General features: G+C 41.7%; 1 protein-coding gene across 1 annotated transcript in view; it reads right to left on the reverse strand.

The window, feature by feature from the left end:
- NHSL1 (NHS like 1) overlaps nucleotides 1-21,286 on the reverse strand; it is a gene marked incomplete at both ends in the record, with an annotated part of 176,620 nt that overhangs the window by 26,455 nt on the left and 128,879 nt on the right. The window contains 2 exons of the mRNA XM_080342809.1: nucleotides 4,162-4,233; nucleotides 7,291-7,418. Coding sequence (XP_080198935.1) covers nucleotides 4,162-4,233; nucleotides 7,291-7,418 — 200 coding nt within the window. The remainder of the gene's footprint in view (nucleotides 1-4,161; nucleotides 4,234-7,290; nucleotides 7,419-21,286) is intronic.

A 21,286-nucleotide genomic window follows, 5' to 3' on the forward strand; every position in this document is an offset into this window, starting at 1 on the left:
ATTTGGCTGACAATAAATTAAATTAATTTCCCCAAGTCAAGTCTCTTTTGCTCATGGCATTAATGACTGACAGATCTCCCTGTCCTTATCTTGATACATGAGCCTTTCATTATATTTTCTCTCCTCTGTCCAGCCAAGGAAGGAGGCGACAGAGTGGCTTTCGTGGGTACCTGGCATCCAACCAGGGTCAACAAAAACATAATGTGAACATTTATCTTTTTATGGGTACATGTACATACACTGTTTATACAGATATACAGTGCATGCACACATACGTATACGCACCTATACACAAACACAAGCACCTTCTCACCATAAATCACTTGAATGTATAAAAACTTTCATTAACTTAAGCAATTTGGGAGAGAAGCACCACTGCAGAAGGCAAAGCTGCCTCCAGGCCATGCTTCCCCCCAATTAGGTTTAAAAACAGATGAGAGAAGAGAAGAGAAAGGATTTGTAGGGACCATGACACAGGGGTGACAGCCCAGTGCCATAGCGGGCACGTGTGTCTGCATTTAAAGGAGTAATCAGAGGCTGTGGCAGAGAAACATCATTTTCCCCCTTCTACAAAGAGCTTTTCTCTGCCTGAATTGAGGTACGCTTCAAGCCTAGTTTTGCAGTTTGTGTGGGGTGAGGATGAGCTCCAGTGACCTTGGGATACTCTGCTTGGTTGACACTGTCAACATCAATATCTGTCACATTCAGACTGTACGGCAGTGCCAGGTCTCAGCTGTCATAGAACAGTCACCAGGGGCTACTCCAATATGTCAAGTGACAGAGATATTGGCTACAAAGCCACCCTTTCTTTTCAGGGAAATTACGCAAACCAAACAGAACCCTTTTTCTGTTACAGTATATAAACAGACAGAAAAACTGAAGAACTGAAGCATTTATTAGAAGGGAATCCTAATTTAAAAAAAAAAAAAAAAAAGAAGTGAGGCAGCAATCACAAATTTTGCAGAATTAAAAGTTGAGAAAACAAGGGACAAAGGGAGGAAAACATATTGAAACCAATCAGCCCAGGGAGCATGTAACAAATGAAAAGCAATTGAAAACCCAATTGTGCAGTTGAGGTCAAAGCCCTGTGTCAGAGAGATTTTCTGCCATAGGACAGTGGTGTGGGCATCTACAAAATAATCCAGTAAAAGAGTTGCGGGCAGTTTTGAGTGTAGGAAGAAATGTTCACACTTTCTGTTGTTGCTGGATGAGCATGACTGTCTCTTCTTATATTCTTTCTTTCAAAGTGCTCTCAATGATCGTGGTATGTTTACTTGGGTTTGTGATGTGAAGATACTTTTAAAGGGCATAACAAAGCCGTACACAGCTTTATTGCACACAGAGGAAGACAGCAGCTCATCTTTCAGCTTTCTTCACACAGAAATTATGTCTAATCGGGATGAAAATAGGAATATACATTTTTTTTAGCAAACATTCCCAGATTTACAAAACAACAATGAATTTCTGCTGTATAACAGGAACGTCTTCTCAAGTATGGTCTGTTGTCTAAGAGATAGAACTGGACTAGGCAGTACTTAGAGACTATGTTTTCTGCTTAGCAAGGCAGACCATAAACACTATGTTTATCATGGAACAGAAAGCACCACATTTTTAAAGCATCTCTGTTTCACAATAACTTTATTGTTAGACTTAAATGGCCAGATTTCTGTGCAATGGGATGTTAGACTCATCTCCTCGGGAAAATTTGCTGGAATTCATCCTTCTTAAGGGATCAGGGAAGAGGGAAAGATGGGATGTGAAATCAACACCCTTGGACCTTGCAGTGTTTCCATGAAAATGCACTGGGGGGGGACAACGCATGAACTTTCAAAGGGGAGTTGAAATGAGGATCCAGGAAAGAAATGGCCTACAAATACACTACAGACAAGCTATATGGCTCAGTAAGCCAGAGCCTTGCTGTTGCCTTGTTGACATATTGTCCCCCAGCCTACTTAGTTGCTGAGATACAACAAAAGGGTTTCACTATCTCAGCACATTCATATTATTTGAGAGGTCTCAGATGACAAATGAGTATATGCTGTGTATCTTGCCACACGCCCTGCCTAAATACCCTCTTCATTCTTACTCTTTTTATATTCCAGGGGTTTATACTACAATGTTTGAAAAAATACAGGACCTCCAGAAGGGAAGTTCAATCCATACACATTTTACCTTTCAGCAAATGAACTTCAACCTTCTTGTCATGTCTTTCACCTCATGGCCTATTGCAATCATATCTAAAATTGTAATTTCTCAGGAAAATAAAATTGGGGGAAAAAAAAAACAAAACAAAACAGCATTGTGGACAGGAACCATACCAATTCAGCTGTCTATTACTATTTGTCAAGATCCTATTTCTTCTCCAGCCTTTTACTAGGTTGGATGGCCCCACATGCCCTTTTACCCAATGTAAAGGAATCAAGACAAATAATAACAGAGAAAAACAAACAAACAAACAAAACCCTCCCAAACTTTTAGCTTCTTGTCTTGATCAACTGAGAATGCCACTTTATGTGCCTGCTTCAACCTGCAGGGTTTCATACTGTGCTATGGGACATTGTCACATTGCAAATTTACATGAGATTACACTCAAGTTGAATTATTCATGTCTTGTTCTATTTGGTGCCCTCCAGACCAAGGTCCCCAAGTCTAGTCCCCCAGTTTTTCACAGCATATTCCCTTTTTATTACTTCTACACAGAGAGCTTCAGTTGCATTAGCCTACTTTGTTATCCTACTAAATCCTTCACTTCATAGCCTTCACTGTCTCAGTAAGGAAGGGATTATTTTTTGTTGTTGTTGACAGAAATTACTGAACATCAAGCAAGCTATCAGCTTAATCAGTGCTGCAGAAATGTTCCTTACTTGTTCCTCTACTCTGTTGCAATGGGATTAAAAATATGAGAAGAGCCGCACTCCATCAGATCAGAGCTTTAAAAGGCTACCTGGTATCTGCTTTATGATAAAGGCCAATCAATGACATACAGGTGAAATTAAATCAGAGGATGCATACAGTGGATACCTTCCCCTGAATATTTTCTCAGCACTGGATGGAGTCCTCCCCCTGCCAAGAATTCAACCAGTTGCTTTCTGAACTCATGCAAAATTTCAGCATCCACAATTCTTGCAGGAATTGCACAGTGTGAGTACGTGGTGAGTGAAGAATTACCCTCGTTTGTTTGGTCAAGTTGTTTCTATACTCACTTCCTCATGCTTTGACATTTTACGCTTTGACCTGCTGTTTCAACCCAGTAAACTGAGCAGCATTTTCAAAAGAAAGCGAAGCCGTATAAACTACATGCGCTGCTGACAAGAGCAGCCCCATGCAGCCGCAGCAGAGGGGCTGGGAGGCCAGCTGAGGGCACCACCATCCAGCGAGACCTCTAGTTCTGCCACAGCCTCAAGGATCTCAGCGTTCCCACTCCCACACGGGAATGCCCAATTTACTCAGACCCTCTTAACACTGAGCAAAATTTTGAATTAGGCCTCCTCAAGTCAATACAGTTAACGCATTTGTTTCCATTTAAGATACTGAACAGTCGCTTGCAGGTATTGAATGGACAAGTAAGAATTTGGCTGAGCACAGTGGCAAAACCATACTTTGTTTTTTAACTCATGAATAAACAAAAGAAATGTTTTTGCACCCGAAGCTTAACAGACTGTCTCAAGGCAAAGTTCATAAACCAAATGACAGCACCTGGGGAAAAATACCATGAGATTTTGCCATACAAACATTTTTATAGATGAAATAAAGACATGATATAGTGCATGCCTGAGAGCCAGTACTCTCTGTAACTCACATTCATAATTACAAATAAAAAAAGTTACTCCAAATTAGTAAAGTGTGTTCTTGGCCAACTAAAACCCAATGAAGCATCCAATTAAATAAAACAGATTTTTTTCATTGGAGGAAGGGTTTCAAAGAATGCTAATGTTAATAGACAAAAAAGCATAATGAGGAAAAATAAAAGAAACAAACCTGGCATGACATTCCTCTGTTGAGTAGGTGTGTTTTTTTCCTTTGTTTTTTTTTAAACAGAAAACAGAAGCAGATAATGACTGAAGACTAAGAGCAGGATAAATTTGCACATATGCTAAATGCTACAAGTAACATCAAGCTGCAGACACGGCAGCTGGATGGTCCCACTCGTGGGCAAGGTACCTTGTTGCTCCAGGGAACCAAGTTACAGCAGGCGCTAATGCAAGACTGAGAGATGCAGTCTAACAGACTAGACTGTTGAGCGAGACAAAAAGAAACAAAGAGAATGAGTGATAAAAAAGGAAAGAAAAAAGAATGAAAAACACACAGAAGACAAATACATTTAATATACACAACGTACACGTTTCAGAATATAAGGGGAAGCAAAGTTTGAAAATGACATCTCAATATATCTTTGACATCGGGGAAAAAGAGCAATACTGAAGGACAGGAATAGCTCCCAAGGTGTATCACCAACAGGGGTACGTAATAGACAAGCAAGGAGGACGGTGGTCACAGTACTGAAGTGTAAAATCCAGATAAACCAATTTAATCTCCAACAAACTCAATTAGGATCAGTACTGCAGTGGAGCTTGGTCTGTGCTCCATTAATGTAACCTGTAAGAATCAAGAGTTAAAGGGTCGTTCCAAGAACTTCATATCAACTACTACTCAGAGACCTCAGCTTTCTGTGTTTTCTAATTCTGTTTACTTGTTTCTGAGTTGATCTAACTTGCCTCCTTCTTCCTAGCAGTTTTCCCTCAGAACAGCAAATGTTCTTCGTATCTCAGACTTTTCCTAAGGCTCATGCTGAACCATGAGTTTTGTGGTATGAATAATACCCACCGGTGACAGACACCTCCAGAAAACATGAGAATGTTTGTGGAGGTCTCCTCTCGCATCACCTACCCATGGCTTCACATTGCCTTGGTGTAGACAGACAAGTGGACTATCTGGCTACTTTTTTTTTTAAAGATTAAAAAGAACAGGGAAAGATGGTTTCCTTTGTGAAATCACCATGCAGCAAAACGTTGTTTTGCTGCAAGTTGGCAATTATGTCAACTTGGAAGCAAATTTCCGAAGAGTAAATAGCTATTCATTCATCCATCATTATTCTGCTCTTCTCAAGTTTCAACTATTAAGTACTGCACGTACAGAATTTAAATGTTGGGTTTTTTTCTTTGAATAGACAACAAAGCTACAAAGCTTTCATCTGGTCGTGAGGAGTTCGCATTTTGAATCATGGGATTTTGGTGACCCCAGTTCCATACTGTCACTGAAGAATTCTTCTGACAGCTGAAATATGACTTGCTCAAGGCATAAGATTTATTAGAATTACTCAGCACTTTATCAGTGGGATTATAATTCAAGTTCAGAGATCTGTTGTGGTAAGTGTTCATCTAAAAAAGTGTAAAATTTTAGGTCACTACAAAAAAAAAACCAATTAAACAAATATGCTGGTCAAATGACCCCACAAAACACTAAGTTGTATAACATGAAGGGAGAACCACACTACCTTATACAAGGGATTAAGGTCTTTCTAAGCTGCAAATAAGAGTGGCAGGGTTAAGGTTAATGTTTTGAGATAATCAGTAACATCCAAGACTGTCAATTTGGCAACTATCTTTCTCCACAGCTCTGAATCATCCTTTCAGCTAAAAACACTTAAAGGAAACTATTCCGATTTGAAATGGGAGTGCTATTCTATACTTGAAGCATAAATAATTGTATTAATTTTTTTCAGAATACATAGTAATTTTAAGTAACATCTTATAGTAACACTCCAGAAAAAACATAACCAAGGTAAGAATGACAGGTCTAAGACCTCTAAGAGGCCTCACCCATGCTTACATGCTCTAATTCAAATTGTTAAAAAAAGAAGTGTATCTATATTTATTAAATGTTACATTAGTTTCACATGTGCAGATGGTCGTCTGCTGCACAGCACTGGCTAAGACAAGTTGATAACATATATGTATGCATATATATGCAGTACACTAATAGCAAAAAACAACGTGTTAATACTTTCCCCAGTGGAAATCATAATTCCACTGATTTCAGTAGGGTTTTGCAAATTATCGTTGTAATGCATTCCACAGTATGAATGTGCTTTACATTATCTGCTCACTGTCAGTACACACCACACACAGCTAAACAAGATGCTCTAATGTTCTGTGCCAATACATGGATAATGTAATCACCACCTGGATGAGAGCCTGTACATACTGCACAACACCTTTTATTATGTGTTTTAAAGCCACAGAGTACAGAACTGAAAACACTGTACCCTCTGAAGTGAGTTTGCACGCTTTGTATAGAGACAGAGTTTTTGGTCCATGCTACAGAAGCACATTAGTAATGATTAAAAGAAATCAGACTGCATTACAATCAAGGAATATCCTCTCACTCTCTAAGCAACCATTTGTGGCAAAGTATTCTGGAGTAGCTGTCTTGAAAATCCCAGGAGCTCCAGCATCTCAAGTTTGGACATCTTGCTGCCCACCACCACTAATGTCTTAGCCCATAGCAATGAATTTGGCCACAAATTCTCCTTCAGAGCTCACAGGCACAACAGCATGAGGTGAGGACAGGGGAACAAAATTTCTTTTGTTCTTTAGAACATTAATGCAACTTACTAGTTCTTTAATTGAAACGTATATAAATTGATGTATAGAACAATACGTCCTCACAGCTTTCTTAGGACTTGTGCTCAACTGTCCCTTTGCTTTATTTGTTTAATTAATTTCTAGATTCTAAGCTAAGCATACATGAAGTTGAGATGTAGGCCATGTAAACAGGAAAACCATGAAGCAAACTGAAAGAAAGCTGAGAGTAGGTTATCTTTTATTCTTCTGGATGCCTTTACGCAAACAGTTGTGAGGCACTGGGACAAAGCCTCTACCTAATGAAACTGCATAACTGCCTGTATTAGCAATTCAGAGCGTGCACATGTAGCTGTTACAATGGGTGTACACTGATGGCTGGGCTACAGCTCTTCCTGCTACTGGAATGTAAACACTTAACAGATTCAGAACAGCTACCCTTGCTTAGGGTCTTGCCTCCTGAACATTAAATAACTCCTCCTGGCTTTCACACCTTTATTGTGCCAGTGGGACTTTATATAAATGCATGGGTAGAACTGGGATTTTTAAGAGACTGTGGAAGTCAGATTATCTAACATCACTGTAATTCAAAGGAATATGCATCCTTATGATCTTCTAAAAACCCTACCTTACTTGAACAATGTTATGACAGGCAATTAAACCACAACAGGCATGTACCCTTTAAAGCATTCTGCCCCGCTACCACTACCTTTTGTTCAATTTCTTCATAATCATCCTGGTAACTTCCAGAGACTGCGCTGGAGCACGAGGAGAAGGTGGGGCCCTGTGAGTAATATTGTGAGCTCCGGTAGCCATCCCGCCGCAGCTTGTCACACTCTGCCGAAACACAGAGAAAAGAGAAGATTAATTCATGACAAGAGCCATTACTGTTTACACTTCGTGTACAATGGCACTTACAAAAAATACAGAATATTTTACCATGCATTAGCACCGTCTATCCAAAGACCAGAACTCAAAAGTGCATTCCTCATATTTGTATCTATATTTCCTCCTCCTTCACATATATCATATACATATCCCCACACATAGCGTGTATATACACATGGCTTTTATCTGTCGCAGGGGATGGCAAGAGCTTTGGAAAGAAGGGGAATATTATTTATTTATTTATTTATTTGAGTGAGGCCTGGCTCGGTGTCTTGACAGATGGCAGCATCTTGCAGGATGGGAGATGGAAGCATGTGAGTAACACCGGGGGTCTCATTTGCCAGGCCGGTAGACATCCATTATGTGCCTTACACATGAAACGACGAAGTTGCTCGCCACTCAAGCACCATCTGCTACATAACTTTGGCACTGACCACTTGTCCTGTCTTCCTGCCTGTGGAAGAGACCATTTATTGTCGATTCAGAGAGAGGAATGCAAACCTTGGGCATCTCAAAATCTCATGTCACTGCAGAGCATGTGAGGTTTAATACTGAGGAGTTTTCAAAGTTCAGAAGGAATTCAGAGAAAACATGCACCCCCACTCACAATGGCCAAAATCCCAGTCAATATCGCATCCCCTCCACCCAAGTTTTCCACAATCATCTTCCCGCCTCCTAATTGATATTCAGTGTGATTGTGCTACAGAACAACAGACGCCAGAGCATAAGGAAAAATTAAATGTTCAAAATGTGGCAACCAAACTCATCAGCCCAGTCAAACTGTTAGCGTTACATTTCCAGAGACAGATATCTGAATCTGTGGTAAGATGAGGAAAGCAAAAATAAAATTAAGTGTTTTGTACATTTCTCTCTAAACAACTGAAATTTCTGCACAATACACAGGCATTATCATGACAGAAAGCACTATTTTCATCACTTATTGGAGAAAGTTTTTCTGTGATTGTATTATGTCTCGTTATCTTGATGTCTTTAATACCTCTTAAAATGGAAAACATGTAATGTTTATATTGAGGGCAAGGTTCTGGAGAGGCTTTTCCCTGGCACATGGTTAAGTGGAGTTACAACTTGCAACTCCAGCATAAGTTTCCTCTGCTATAGGCAGATGCCCCTGAGACTGAGGTCTGGAGGGCTCCATGCTGATGGGTTAACTGACCTAGAGCTCTGTGAGGATTTAATCAGTGTGGACTCCCCGTATCTGCACATGCACATGGAGAAAGCAAGCTCACAGTGTGACAACTCGCCATTTCCATCAGAGCCAGACATACGTCCTGGCCTATCATGTGTTTCTATACTGGGCCAAAAAAGGGCAGTATGGTGCGAAGCTGTCACTTCTGTCTCAGTTCAAAGACCAAGGGTGCTGTGGTGGGTTTGGAGATCCACACCAATTGCTATACCTCAGGAACAGAGGGTCGACAACCCCATTTACCTGTTTTGCACCTCTGAGCATGCGGGCACTGCACACATCTGGCAAACAGCTGCTGCATTTTAGGAGATGGGAGGGGGGGAGTGTTGAAAAATGACTGCCAGCAACCACAGTGAAACAACTTCCTCCACCACCCTTCCAAATCCAGCACCACATCCAGCCAGATCAAGCACATAACACTCAAAAACGTGAGCACCCTGATGGGCTGTTTATCGGTTTGATCTACAAATCAGCAGCGATAAGCAGGCTGAAGCGCAAGGACTTGCATCAACTTGTGGCGTGGATTAACACACAAAGTTGTCAACTTAGACACTGCAAGTTTTAGCTGCAGATCAGTGCTAATCACCACAAACAAACACAAATACAACATAAAGGGTACATAGGGTTGTTCTTGAGATAAGGACCAGGGTCCTGGCTGTCCATTTCTGTGACTGCTGGACATCAGATACCACAGCACACCCCAAAGGTGACAGGCTCTTATGGACCATGATAGATTCACCCCTTGATATTAACTGCTTGATCTTATTTATTCTCCTAACCAAGAAGATGAATAATGCATTCATGAAGTGCAGAAGAGCTCCAAAAACTTAAGAACATCAACGCTGAAAGTCTCAAGTCCCCTGCAAGTTCAGCAAGTGGACTGACAATAAAAAAAATGGCAGTTTATCAAGCTTACAAACCTCTATTTGTCCACAAGACAAGATCCATGTAACACCGGAAGCTATTGCAGGAGAAGCCAGTTCTAGTTATTAAAAATCTTCTGTTTTAAGAATATGACAATACGTTAGTGCTAGCTGAGACGAGGACACACATACTTTTGGGAGGACACAGCGGAAGGGCTGCCATTACCCACATTACCCAACATACAAAACCTTGTACAGCCTTTCCATATTTCTGCCTAAGAACAGCCAGGGCAAACCCCAGGAGACCACATCAAGCAGGACACAAACACCTGTTCCTGAGGATGGCCCTGCTAGTTCAATTCTGCAGCACATGCAGACCAAGCTCATGGTCATAATCTTGCACTTTTCTGATCTGAACCGTGCAAGAATACTATCGTGCTCCAGATGAAACGGTTTTGTTTACACCAAGACTGGCTGCTTGCCCGGGAGGACCAGGATGTTGGCACTGCCTTGGGCCACACTGGGTCACGCCATGGCATAAATGCTGGAAATACCTCCCCTTCATCCCGCGACTGCTGCTGGGGCTGAGCGCACCGGGGTGCTGCCCATCATCATTTGCCCGTCACCAGACATTAGTCCATGTCTTAATTCTACACTAGAGACACAATGAATTTCAAAACCTCTTCTGTATCATAAATGTTTCTCTATAAATGACTGGAGTCAGATCACATTAGAATATAATTTATCCCCACTCCTGTGGTAAAAGTTAAAACTTTCCTAGAGAAGGAAATTTTGCCTGAGGTTGAGTTTTGCTGTTCACAGGGTGGTTTTAGTTAAGCATGAAGAAAGTGCGTGGGAAATGTGGTCAAAGAAGTTTTAACAACCCCCTCATCATTTCCACAGTTATTAGAACAGGGCAGATATGATGTTTCAGGAGATGCATGACACAAAAATATGTGTAAAAGTTGTCAATGTCTGATACCATTACGTGCAGGTGGGTGCCAAATACCCAATCACTCACATGTCTGCTCAGCATTTCATGACCACAGGATTAGTTAAATTCTGGCATCAGAGAGAAGCGTGTTGGGGACGTGTTTCTCACTGACAGCAGGTGAGGACATCACTCTTCTCTGCTTGCTTCCTTCCCGCTAAATGAGCAGAGGAACACACAGGTATCAGCAGCACCCCGCCAAGAGCGAGGGTTCAACTCAGCCAGCTGCGATTCTGCACCAGAGTTTTGAGCCACAGGCACTGAATTCAGCACTGCTGTGAACAACTCTTACAGCCCCTGTGACAGGCAGTCGGGCCAAGAGTATGAAAATACCCCCGAGGCCTCTCAGCCTAGATCTCCTCTTCATTTTATACAAGGAACTCACACGTAATTGCTTTTGACCCTGAGCTGGCAACACACAGTAGCAAGTCTCACATGATTTACTGCTTTTTCAACAACTTGAAACCATATTCTTACATGATAATTTGAGCCCCAAATCACCCGACTGAACAGAAGGCACAGCGCTGATACCTCAGTAATTCGTCTGACATGGTATTACTGCGGAAAACCAGGATTAACGTTTACCTTGTCTGGGTTTGCTGGGAGAGGACTGGGTGCATTGGCTCCTTCCCTCAAACCAACTTTAGTACCTGCAGAGCTTCCTAACACCAAACCTAGCTGCAGTATATTGGAAGATCATATGAAGGAAAGTGCATCACTCCACCAGCAGAACTGGTCAGAAGGAGATGGATTCATGGTCATTTTCAGAAGTTTTCCATCTTTTTTGTTGTTGTTGTTGTTAATGGTAAGTGAATTGCGTAAGACCAGGTGTCATTTTTCATGGGCTTCTTCATAAACCTGTTCTTTTACCTGCTGGGGTCAGGGAGCCCCATATTGACCTCTCTAGAGGAAGAAAGGCTCCAGGTGCTGAGTGCTTTTCAGGGCTGGATCCCACCTGAGCCTGGGACGTGTCCCCAAGGTGCGGCCCCAGCAGCACCTCAGAGACACAGCTTTCTGCCACGGCTCTGGACCAGCCCTCCACGCCTCAGCCTGAACCTGCAGCCGTCACTCACTAAATTAGCCCTAATGAGATTACTCGTATAAGTAAACACTGCTCACGTGACTGCTGCAGGATCAGGCCTTAAGCTCTGTAGCTGTCCACATCCACACGTACACCCTCAGACACGCTCTCACAAGCATGTATTAAAGAGTTTAATATTTAAAAAATCCACTTTTCTGCATTTCTAAGTATTTATTAGTAACCAGTAAAGACCCTGGCTGAAGAATTAAACTACCATGATATTCACAAGTATAAACTTAGAAACTTGGCATCAAGGTTATTCAGACATCTAAGTAGATGAGACTATTTGCTTGGCATGACTAGCCAGCCCACAGGGTGGGTCAAGCAATAAAAGACAGAAAGATAATGTCCCTGAAACATCTAAATTTGCCTTGTATCTAAGAAAAGCACCTGAAACTTGAGACCACTTGCTAAAACCTGAAGAGAAAATGCCAGTTGGACTAGAAGCAGCTTCCCAGAGGAGCAGATGTGCTGCCCAAAGTCACCGAAACAGAACCTCCCTGGTGCAGAGGGAGAAAGGGGAAAGACCAGCACACACTTCTCTTCCCTCTGCACCATCCCCTGTTGTCTCCTCATCAGCAAGAAGGGACAAGCAACAAGCTGACAGCTGCATCTGCATGCTTGAAAAATTATCTCCGCTAAAGTCAGGGTGACTTCTTGGCAGAGCCTTTCATGTTGTAACTTGTATTTTGTAGAGTGGGAATTTTTCTTCTTCCTTTTTTTTTGGTACTAGGGAAAAGCTATTAACTGCAACAGTCAGCTAAACTGTCAACCACAGAAATAACTCTGCTGACTAGTATATTAAAACACATTCATCCATTCACTGCACATATCACTGTATCACTTGAAAACTACTCCCTGCGGTCAGAATTTTTTAATATTTTTTTTTTTTTAATCTTTAAAGATTACAGCCACTGCCTTTTTCTGCAAATACCCACAAACCATTTTCTTCCCTAGGTCACAATTACAAACACTAGCTTAGAAGTAGTTTTTCCAAATTTCACCTAAAGCCAGACAGACTGTAGTACAATATATATTTGTCTGGTGAAAGCAAACTTTTAAAAATTACCTATTACTTTACAGGTCACAGTGCTCTTTAACCATGGCTATATATATCACTGTTTCTTGTTTTAGAAGAACCTTCTGTTTCAAAACTGAAAAATAACTGCATATCATTTTAATTTACTACATGCATATTTTGAATTTGTTTTTCCAGTTGAGCTGAGACAACTAAGACCTTGTAGGCTGGTGACAGACAGGCACGGGTGTCACAAGACCTGGATTCCCCACCCAGCATGGCTGCATCCAAGCAAATCACTTCAGGTTAGATCCGGTCAAGAACTTTACACCTACAGACAGGCAAGACACCATCTAAATTTCACATATGTGTCTCCTAAATTAATTGTCCAAGTGGGTATCTACACTCTGCCTGCAGCAGACAGGTATATAGTGAGGGACATGCAGGTAAAGCCAACTAACGGGGAACCTGAGGTGCCTTAACTCTCCTCCTTGACCCGTGAGTAACAACCAGCTCCAGGTCCAATGCTGCAGGCATCCCTCTCACGAGAGGCAGAATGTAACAGGTATTTCAACATCTCTTCTTCCAAGAATTATGTGTTTTTTATCCAACAGTTGCTTAAAATAAAGTACTGCAAGTTAAAGAAGTATTTTTCTTGTATATAGGATGGGGTGAGCACAGGCTAAACCTCCAATTTCCTAGCAGCGTGCTCTAAACACTAAGCAAAAAGGTTCCCACCTGAAATGTTAACAGCCACAGGTAGGTTTTGTGTGGGACTGGTCACACTGGTGTGGACTGAGACGCTCTGAAGACATCTCCCAAATTGGGACCTCTCCAAGGGCGCGGCTGCCTCTCTGCCTGCTTGCAGTGCTGTAGGAAGGTGTAGTTAAGACCACCGTAACTCTGGACTACACGGTTAACTGGGGAACTTCAGGGAGGTAACTTTTCAAGATGAAGAGCTTGCTGAGAATGATTATGCCTAGGACCATAATTAAAACAGATGCCCTAGTTCAAAGGTCTCTTTGGTTAGTAAAGCTAAATAAAGCTACTGCCTTTCGCTCTGTGCCTCTTTATGAGTCCCTCATTTGTAAACTGGGGATAAGAATGCACAGCTCTCTTTGTGTGGATGAAATAAGCTGTATAAAAGCAGAGCTGTACAAAGGCAATCTTGTTTGCGACAAATATCTCATGCTAAATATGACTTTAAAAAAAAGCAGCTCAATTTAATTCCAACGCAGCATCTATTTTTGTCCCTGGATCTAAATATGAGGTAGACAGCTTGCCTCTACCACTCTATATTCCTCCAAAAATTCATGCAGCTTGGATCAAATCCCATTTCCCTTAAACGTATAAATCCCCATATCATCTGCAGAACTTGACTATCACAGGGAACGCTTCTATATCAAAGCTTTAAAATATGTTGTAAAGCCACAGCAATGATGCACTTGTGTAACAACTGAACTGTAACCAATGCTGACTGCAAAGCAAGTTCATGAACTTCAGCTGTGATATATCCGCTGTGCTGTTTTGTTCAGACTCAGGTCTTAATGGGCCAAAAATTGCAACAGATGTACCATGGCAGCCCAGCTGAAAAAACTTCTGCTTAACAGCTCAATATAGATGCTTTGACTAATACCAGCCTTTGCCAATCCAGCTACCTTTCCTATTATTTCCCTCTCTTCCCCCTAAATGCAATTTTATACTGCTATTTCTAGGTCTTTATTTTTATCAATACATATAGAAAAATGTAAGACGAGATTGGAGACAGTGAACACTGGTACCCAACACACTTCTTCCACAAACAAGTGCCATATGAAATGGCAAGTTTTTAACCCACTAGCAAAACCTAATCGTTTACTGCAAGGCCTTCCTATCTGATGAGTAACAAGAAAGGTCTATCAGACTTTTTAAATACTATTATGTGTGTTTCCTCTCTTGAATAAGCAGCCAATCCCAGCCACACAGGTGCTGTATATGGAGTTTCCCAGAAACAAAGATGTCTTGGGCTCCACAGGATGAAGGTAACCCTAAACAGAGGGTAGTCCCACTCGGTGATGGAGAAGTCTGTTGAATGGACACTTCAAAGAAATCTTACTGAAAGTGACCCAAAGTATTTCACAGAATCACAGAATGTTAGACATTGGAAGGGACCTCAAAAGATCATCCAGTTCAATCCCCCTGCTGGAGCAGGAACACTTAGATGAGGTTACACAGGAAGGTGTCCAGGTGGCTTTTGAATGTCTCCAGAGTAGGAGACTCCACAACGCCCCTGGGCAGCCTGTTCCAGTGCTCTGTCACCCTCACTGAGAAGTTTCTTCTCAAATTTAAATGGAACCTCTTGTGTTCCAGTTTGAACCCATTACCCCTTGTCCTACCATTGTTTGTCACCGAGAAGAGCCTGGCTCCATCCTCGTGACACTCACCCTTTATATATTTGTAAACATTAATAGGGTCACCCCTCAGTCTCCTCTTCTCCAAACTAAAGAGACCCAGCTCCTTTCCAGCCTTTCCTCATAAGGGAGATGCTCCACTCCCTTAATCATCTTTGTTGCCCTGCGCTGGACTCTCTCCAGCAGTTCCCTGTCCTTCTTGAACTGAGGGGCCCAGAACTGGACACAATATTCCAGATGTGGTCTCACCAGGGCAGAGTAGAGGGGAAGGAGGACCTCTCTGGACCTACTAACCACCCCCCTTCTAATACACCCCAGGATGCCATTGGCCTTCCTGGCCACAAGGGCACAGTGCTGGCTCATGGTCACCCTGCTGTCCACCAGGACACCCAGGTCCCTTTCCCCTACACTGCTCTCTAACAGGCCATTCCCCAACCTATACTTATTCTGTCAGGTCTGTTTGCTTCGAGGTATTAGCACTCCCTGTCTCCTTGGGAAGGGTGTCCTGATGTGGTAACTTCCCAGCTGGACTGGGAAGCCCACCTTTCCAGGTCAGATTGTCCAAGATGCTTCAGGGCTCAGCTGTACAGATGCTTGCACAAGGATGGGGCAAGAAAAAGCAACGTTGAAGTAAAGCAAGTCTGCAGTTAGACTTATTTTTAACGGTCCAAATCAGAGAGAAGTCTTTAAGAAGGATCCAAACTAAAACGAACTCTGAAATGCGAAAATACCTTTAACAGGGTTAAGTCAATGCAAACACATTGATCATTCCTTTCTTTCTTTTCTTGAAGCTTTTAAAAAACATTTAATCCCACCCTTAATTCCCCAGGTAATCTGGATTATTTAGCTATACAGAAAACCTTTTTAATGGCACCAAAATGCAAGAGCCATTACAAATTATATTTGTTAACAAGCTGTCACTGGGGAGTGCTCAAAATAATTAACACTGTTTGTCTTGAATTAATTTAAATTTCTGCAAGAGTGCTATACGATCACATTTAGTGGTGACAAGATGTCTTAAGTTTAACGGTTTCTTTGCTTCCTTTTGCATGTTTGATGCTGGCATCAAAAGAATTCTCCCTGCTTTTTCTCTAGTGTTTTTATGGATATTTGTTGTTTCTTAGACAACTGAACACAGCTAATATAAAAATATGAAGGGTGTACTTATTGATTTTTCTCCTAGGACACTTAATGTTAAACTCAAAGCTATCTAAAATGCTGCAAACAACCATGTATAACACCACAATTGAAGAGAGGAAGGTGGAAGAAAAGCAAAAAGGGAAACAAACAAAGGTCTGATATTCTTTGTGATGGAAATTGCTTCACCTGAAACAACTACAATACAGACAGTAAGAGTTCACATTTCTTCCCTCTAGTAAAGGCACAGGTCTGAAATGGGGTGAAGTTTGATAATTTTTCGGCTAAATCTTCCTGCTGATTCTGACTTGTATCATAAAACATTAAGAACACATTCATCTGGTTTAAGAAAAAATAAGTACCATTAGTATTATTTTGAAACAAATTTTCACCTTCTTTTAACCTTTTCAGCTGGAACTGCTTTCACTTATCACCCGTATTGTGCAATCAACCTACATATAACCACCATGTATGCTTTTACACTCAGCGCTACACTGTATAACTAAACCTAAAAATAGGGAGCCAAAATGCTTCTGAGCATCTCAATTTTTCAGCACAAAAGCAGCTTTCAAACACATGCAGTGTAGACTCACGGTCAAATTCTGCTTAGTTTCACTAGAATATTTGCTTTTTAAAACTCCTTATTAGAAAGGGCAGTTGGAATATGGAACTTGTCCAAAACCATCAACAGATGCACTGTGAATTAATTCAGGAAGAATAAAATGGGCAGGATACATGGGCAGAACCTCTGGTACTAACTTGACTATTGAAACTACAATAATGAGAAATAAGTTGATGTATATTTTCTGATTTTACAGCTCCAAGGCCTTTCCGGAACATATGGTCCACTCCTAGCCTTTAATGGTCTTTTACTTCATTAAGGTTTCCAGTTGGTAGGGAGCTCACATCTTGACATCCCTCTGAACCTGAACCAGATCTATTGTTAATATGAAGCAGTTCCCCCCTATTTTGCAGCTCTTTAATGATACATAAGATTATTTTAAGTCCATAATCTTCTCAGCAGGATTACTGACTAGTGGGGCTGACCCTAATATTGCTCATCTGAACAGTGATCTGGCAGATGCAATGAGAAAACAAAGGCTAAACACATACCTGTCTGGAGGGTCTTGCAGCAAGACATAATAGAGGCTTTATGAGTAACTACTTAAATCCGGTTTTATTTGACAATGCTAACCAGATGTCTTCTGGAAAACAAATCAAGTGTTTCAATCACTGCTGCTTAAATACATTCCTTGAATTTGGCCAACAAAGCTAAACAGAAGCTACAGTCAGCCAAATCCAGCTCTTCTGAAGATGAGATAATAACTGAATCATCGCAGACATTGGAACAATGAGCCCCATATTATGTACATAGCTTGAATCAACACAATAACCCTGGGGGAAAAGAGACACAAAGTACAGAGAGAGTTGTGCAGGAAGTCTCCGCAGCCCTAGTCTGAAAAGCAGGATGAAAGTCAGCATATGGAGTGTTCCCACTGTTAACAGGTACACCTTCCTCAGTACGTATCTGACACCTTGTTATCCACTGGGAAGGTGTCCATATTACTTTAGTTTTCCTTTTAGGACACTGGACCAACACCTCTGAACACACTGCTAATGGTGCAAACCTGTCCAGAAGGCAGATAGGCACGCTTAAGACATGCTCCAAGCAGTTAAGCAAAGCAACACTACAACAGTGCTGTTCCTCCTGCCCATCTTCACACTTCATGCCTCATTCCTTGTCATTTTTAGATTACAGTACAGTTAGCAAAATGAGGATTAGTCTCAATTTACTTTTCTTATCCAAATATTTACATCATTGCTACTGCTGTTGTATCAGTGCTCCTGGCTGAAGACCAGAATACTTTAGGGACTTCTTCAGACAAAAGTCCTTTAAACATGACCACGCTGCAGAAAAAGAAGACAGATCTGCCAGCGCACTGTGTCAGGGACAGGGGCTGCTTTGTGGTGCTACCCTCTGGACTCTGGTTGAACATCAAACTCAAACTCTTGGCTTCATGGACTGAAAAAGCTGCAGGAAACCCTGCAGTATGTGGCACTTGCCCCTTCAGCACAGATAACAGCCTGCCTTAAAAAAAAAAGAACCAATGCCACTCTGAACAGCATTAAACTCACAGCTCTGCTTCTGTCCAGAGCAGACTCAGGGCTGCTCCAGCCACTCAGTAGCCATTGGCAACGTGAGACTAAACAAGTCAAGTAGCCCTTTAGCCTTGGAGCAGAGCAACCACTGCAAGGGGGCAGGATTGATTTGAGGATCCTGACACCATGCAGAGCCTGCTGCCCATCCACCACCTTCTTCACCCATTTCAACATCTCCCTGGGAAGAAACAGTGATGTGGAGCACAGGGTCACGCAAGACTCCTCCAGGGTCAATATTGTTTCTACCTGATGGTCTGTGTGCTGACAAACACCTTTTTTTTTAAGTGACTATGAAAACACAAGGAGGAGGCCACTGCAGACAGACTCTTGGGAAAGACCAGTCAGAGGAGCTTGGCTCTGAGGGTAAGGAAACAGGCACCTTGGATGGAACATGTTTGACATCCAATGTGTCACCCTATCTGTCACCCCAAGGTCCCGTCTGCTTCCCCAAAGAATGGGAGAGTCTGTTTTACCCAGTGCAAACAAAACATGTAAAATAATGGGATCTACCACCACAACCAAAGAACTGCAGCATTTTATAAACATTTAAGTCATGTTGCAATGGTACCCTGACTCTGAAGTGCAGCTGAATTTGCTCTTCTGCTCGAGCCACCAGATTAAGCCACTGAGAGCTCTAATTTAAACTGTAGTAATGCAGCCGGGTTAAATGTGTTTAAGCCACTGATTTAGTCAATGACAGCTTCCAATTTTAATAAAAGTCATAAAGCCACTTCAGTTTCTGAGAACAGGTCTACTGTGCATAACAAACTTCCTGGGTGTTTTATTTTCTAATTCAGATTACCTGAAAATATTGCTTTTTAAAACTGCAGCACCTGCATGCCTAAAGAAGGATAAATAACTTTACCTCAGTGTCCTGGTTTTGGCTGGGATGGGGTTAATTTTCTTCCTAGTAGCCGGTACAGTGCTGTGTTTTGGATTTAGTATGAGAATAATGATGACAACACGCTGATGTTTTAGTCACTGCTAAGCAGTCAAGGACTGTTCAGCTGCTCATACTGGCCTGCCAATGAGAAGGTGGGGAGTGCATGAAAGGTTGGAAGGAGACACAGTTGGGACAGCTGATCCCAGCTGAACAGAGGGATATTCCACACCATATGATGTCATGCTCAGTATAAAAGCTGGGGGAAGAAGACAGAAGGGGGGGACATTCAGAGTGGTGGTGTTTGTCTTCTTAGGAGACTGTTACACATGATGGAGCCTGGCTTTCCTGGAGATGCTGAACACCTGCCTGCCCATGGGAAGCAGTGAATTAATCCCTTGTTTTGCTCTCCTTGTATGTGTGCTTTTTGCTTTACCTATTAAACTGCCTTTATCTCAGCCCATTAGTTTTCTCACTTCTACTCTTCCGAATCCCCCATCCCACGGTGGTGGGCAGGAGTAAGCAAAAAGCTGTGTGAGGCTTAGTTGCCAGCTGGGGTTAAATCACAACACTCAGTTATGAACACATTTGAATGCAAGATATCACCATTTACACTTTAAAGTAACTTTGTAAAGGAAAAGCATAGTATTTTCCCTTGATTACAAAAGGGTAAAAGTCTAGTTTGTAAGTACAAAAATTTAAAAATCTCCCCATGCAACGTCTACTATCATGCTATATCCACTTCCACAGTGCAATAAGCAGTGGACATTTCAATATATAACGTACAAAGTAAAATAATAATTGCGTAAAAAATAAAGAAGAATCTCCTCCTCCTCCAAACACAACCCTGCTTCCTGTAAAGGCCCACAGAGCATGCAGAGATGGCCAGGCAGAGTACTTGTTTTCTCTCAAGACAGGTTAGATATCATACATTTTAATATATCTACCCCTAACGTTTTACTCTTAAATAAATTTAAGAATAAGCAGCGATAATAGCTCTTCTGCTCCTGAAGTGGTGCTTAAAAAGTTTATTCCAGACAAAAGACAAGCTTCCTATCTATTTCACTAGATATTTCTAGCTAGACCCATGCTGTCAAAAATTTGCTGAGCTGTTGAAATTGTACCAGAAAAAATAGGTTTGACTTTGCATTACCTTAAAAGCTAACCAGCATTTTTTCATCTGGTTAGTATTAAACGGGTGAAAACACCTTGTCATAAAGGAATTACTTGGAATTACTTTGAAAGATTTTATACACTCAATACAGGTGGCTTAAATGACTATTGTGCTCTACATGTGAATTACTACTTGTTACCTACGTTTTATCCTTACTTTTCCATTCAGTGGTAAGGGAATTAATGCAATAACAAATAAACAGTCTGCAATCAAGTTGCTATGTATCAGCAATGCCAGACCTCATAATCTGAACAAGAACAGGGCTGGAAAACTTTCAAACGTGTTTCAATGGTCTGCACTGTAGCAACTAGTTTAGCCCTCAGGACCACATTATCAGGTTCGAGGGGACCACTAGAGGTTCTCTCTTCCTTCCCAACCTCCTCTAAAGGTAGAATTAAATATATACAAACAACTTCCAAGTAGTGGTTTCTTTCATCTGTTCTTAAAGATCTCCAATGACTTCATTGCCCCAAAAATTTATTTCAGAGCTTCAGTATCTTTACTGCAAGGAAGTTTCCCCTATTATCAAACCTAAGTATTTCGCCACTGCCGCACATGTGCACTACTTCATCTCTGACTTAACCACAAAGTAAAAATCAGTTTTGCTTTTGTACTACTCCCTTCCAGTTTCTGCAACGCTTTCTGGAGAGCAGGGGGATCCGTCCCACTGTTGCCTGCACAGAGTATGGTGCGCCTCGTCATCCAACATTGTTCGCTCCCCACCACCCAGGCAGCACATCAGGTCACATAGAGCTGCTCCACTGCCCAACGCTTCAGCTCCACCAATGCATTTGAAACACCAAAAAGATGCCAAGATGCAAGTTTCATCATGGCGCCAAGAAACGCAGAACTAAAGCTTCCATGATAGCCCAATGGTGTTTCTCATGAGACTGCTTTTCCTCAGGGTCTTCTATGCTGT

Source organism: Nesoenas mayeri (assembly GCF_963082525.1).
Source record: "Nesoenas mayeri genome assembly, chromosome: 3".
Classification (NCBI taxonomy): domain Eukaryota; kingdom Metazoa; phylum Chordata; class Aves; order Columbiformes; family Columbidae; genus Nesoenas; species Nesoenas mayeri.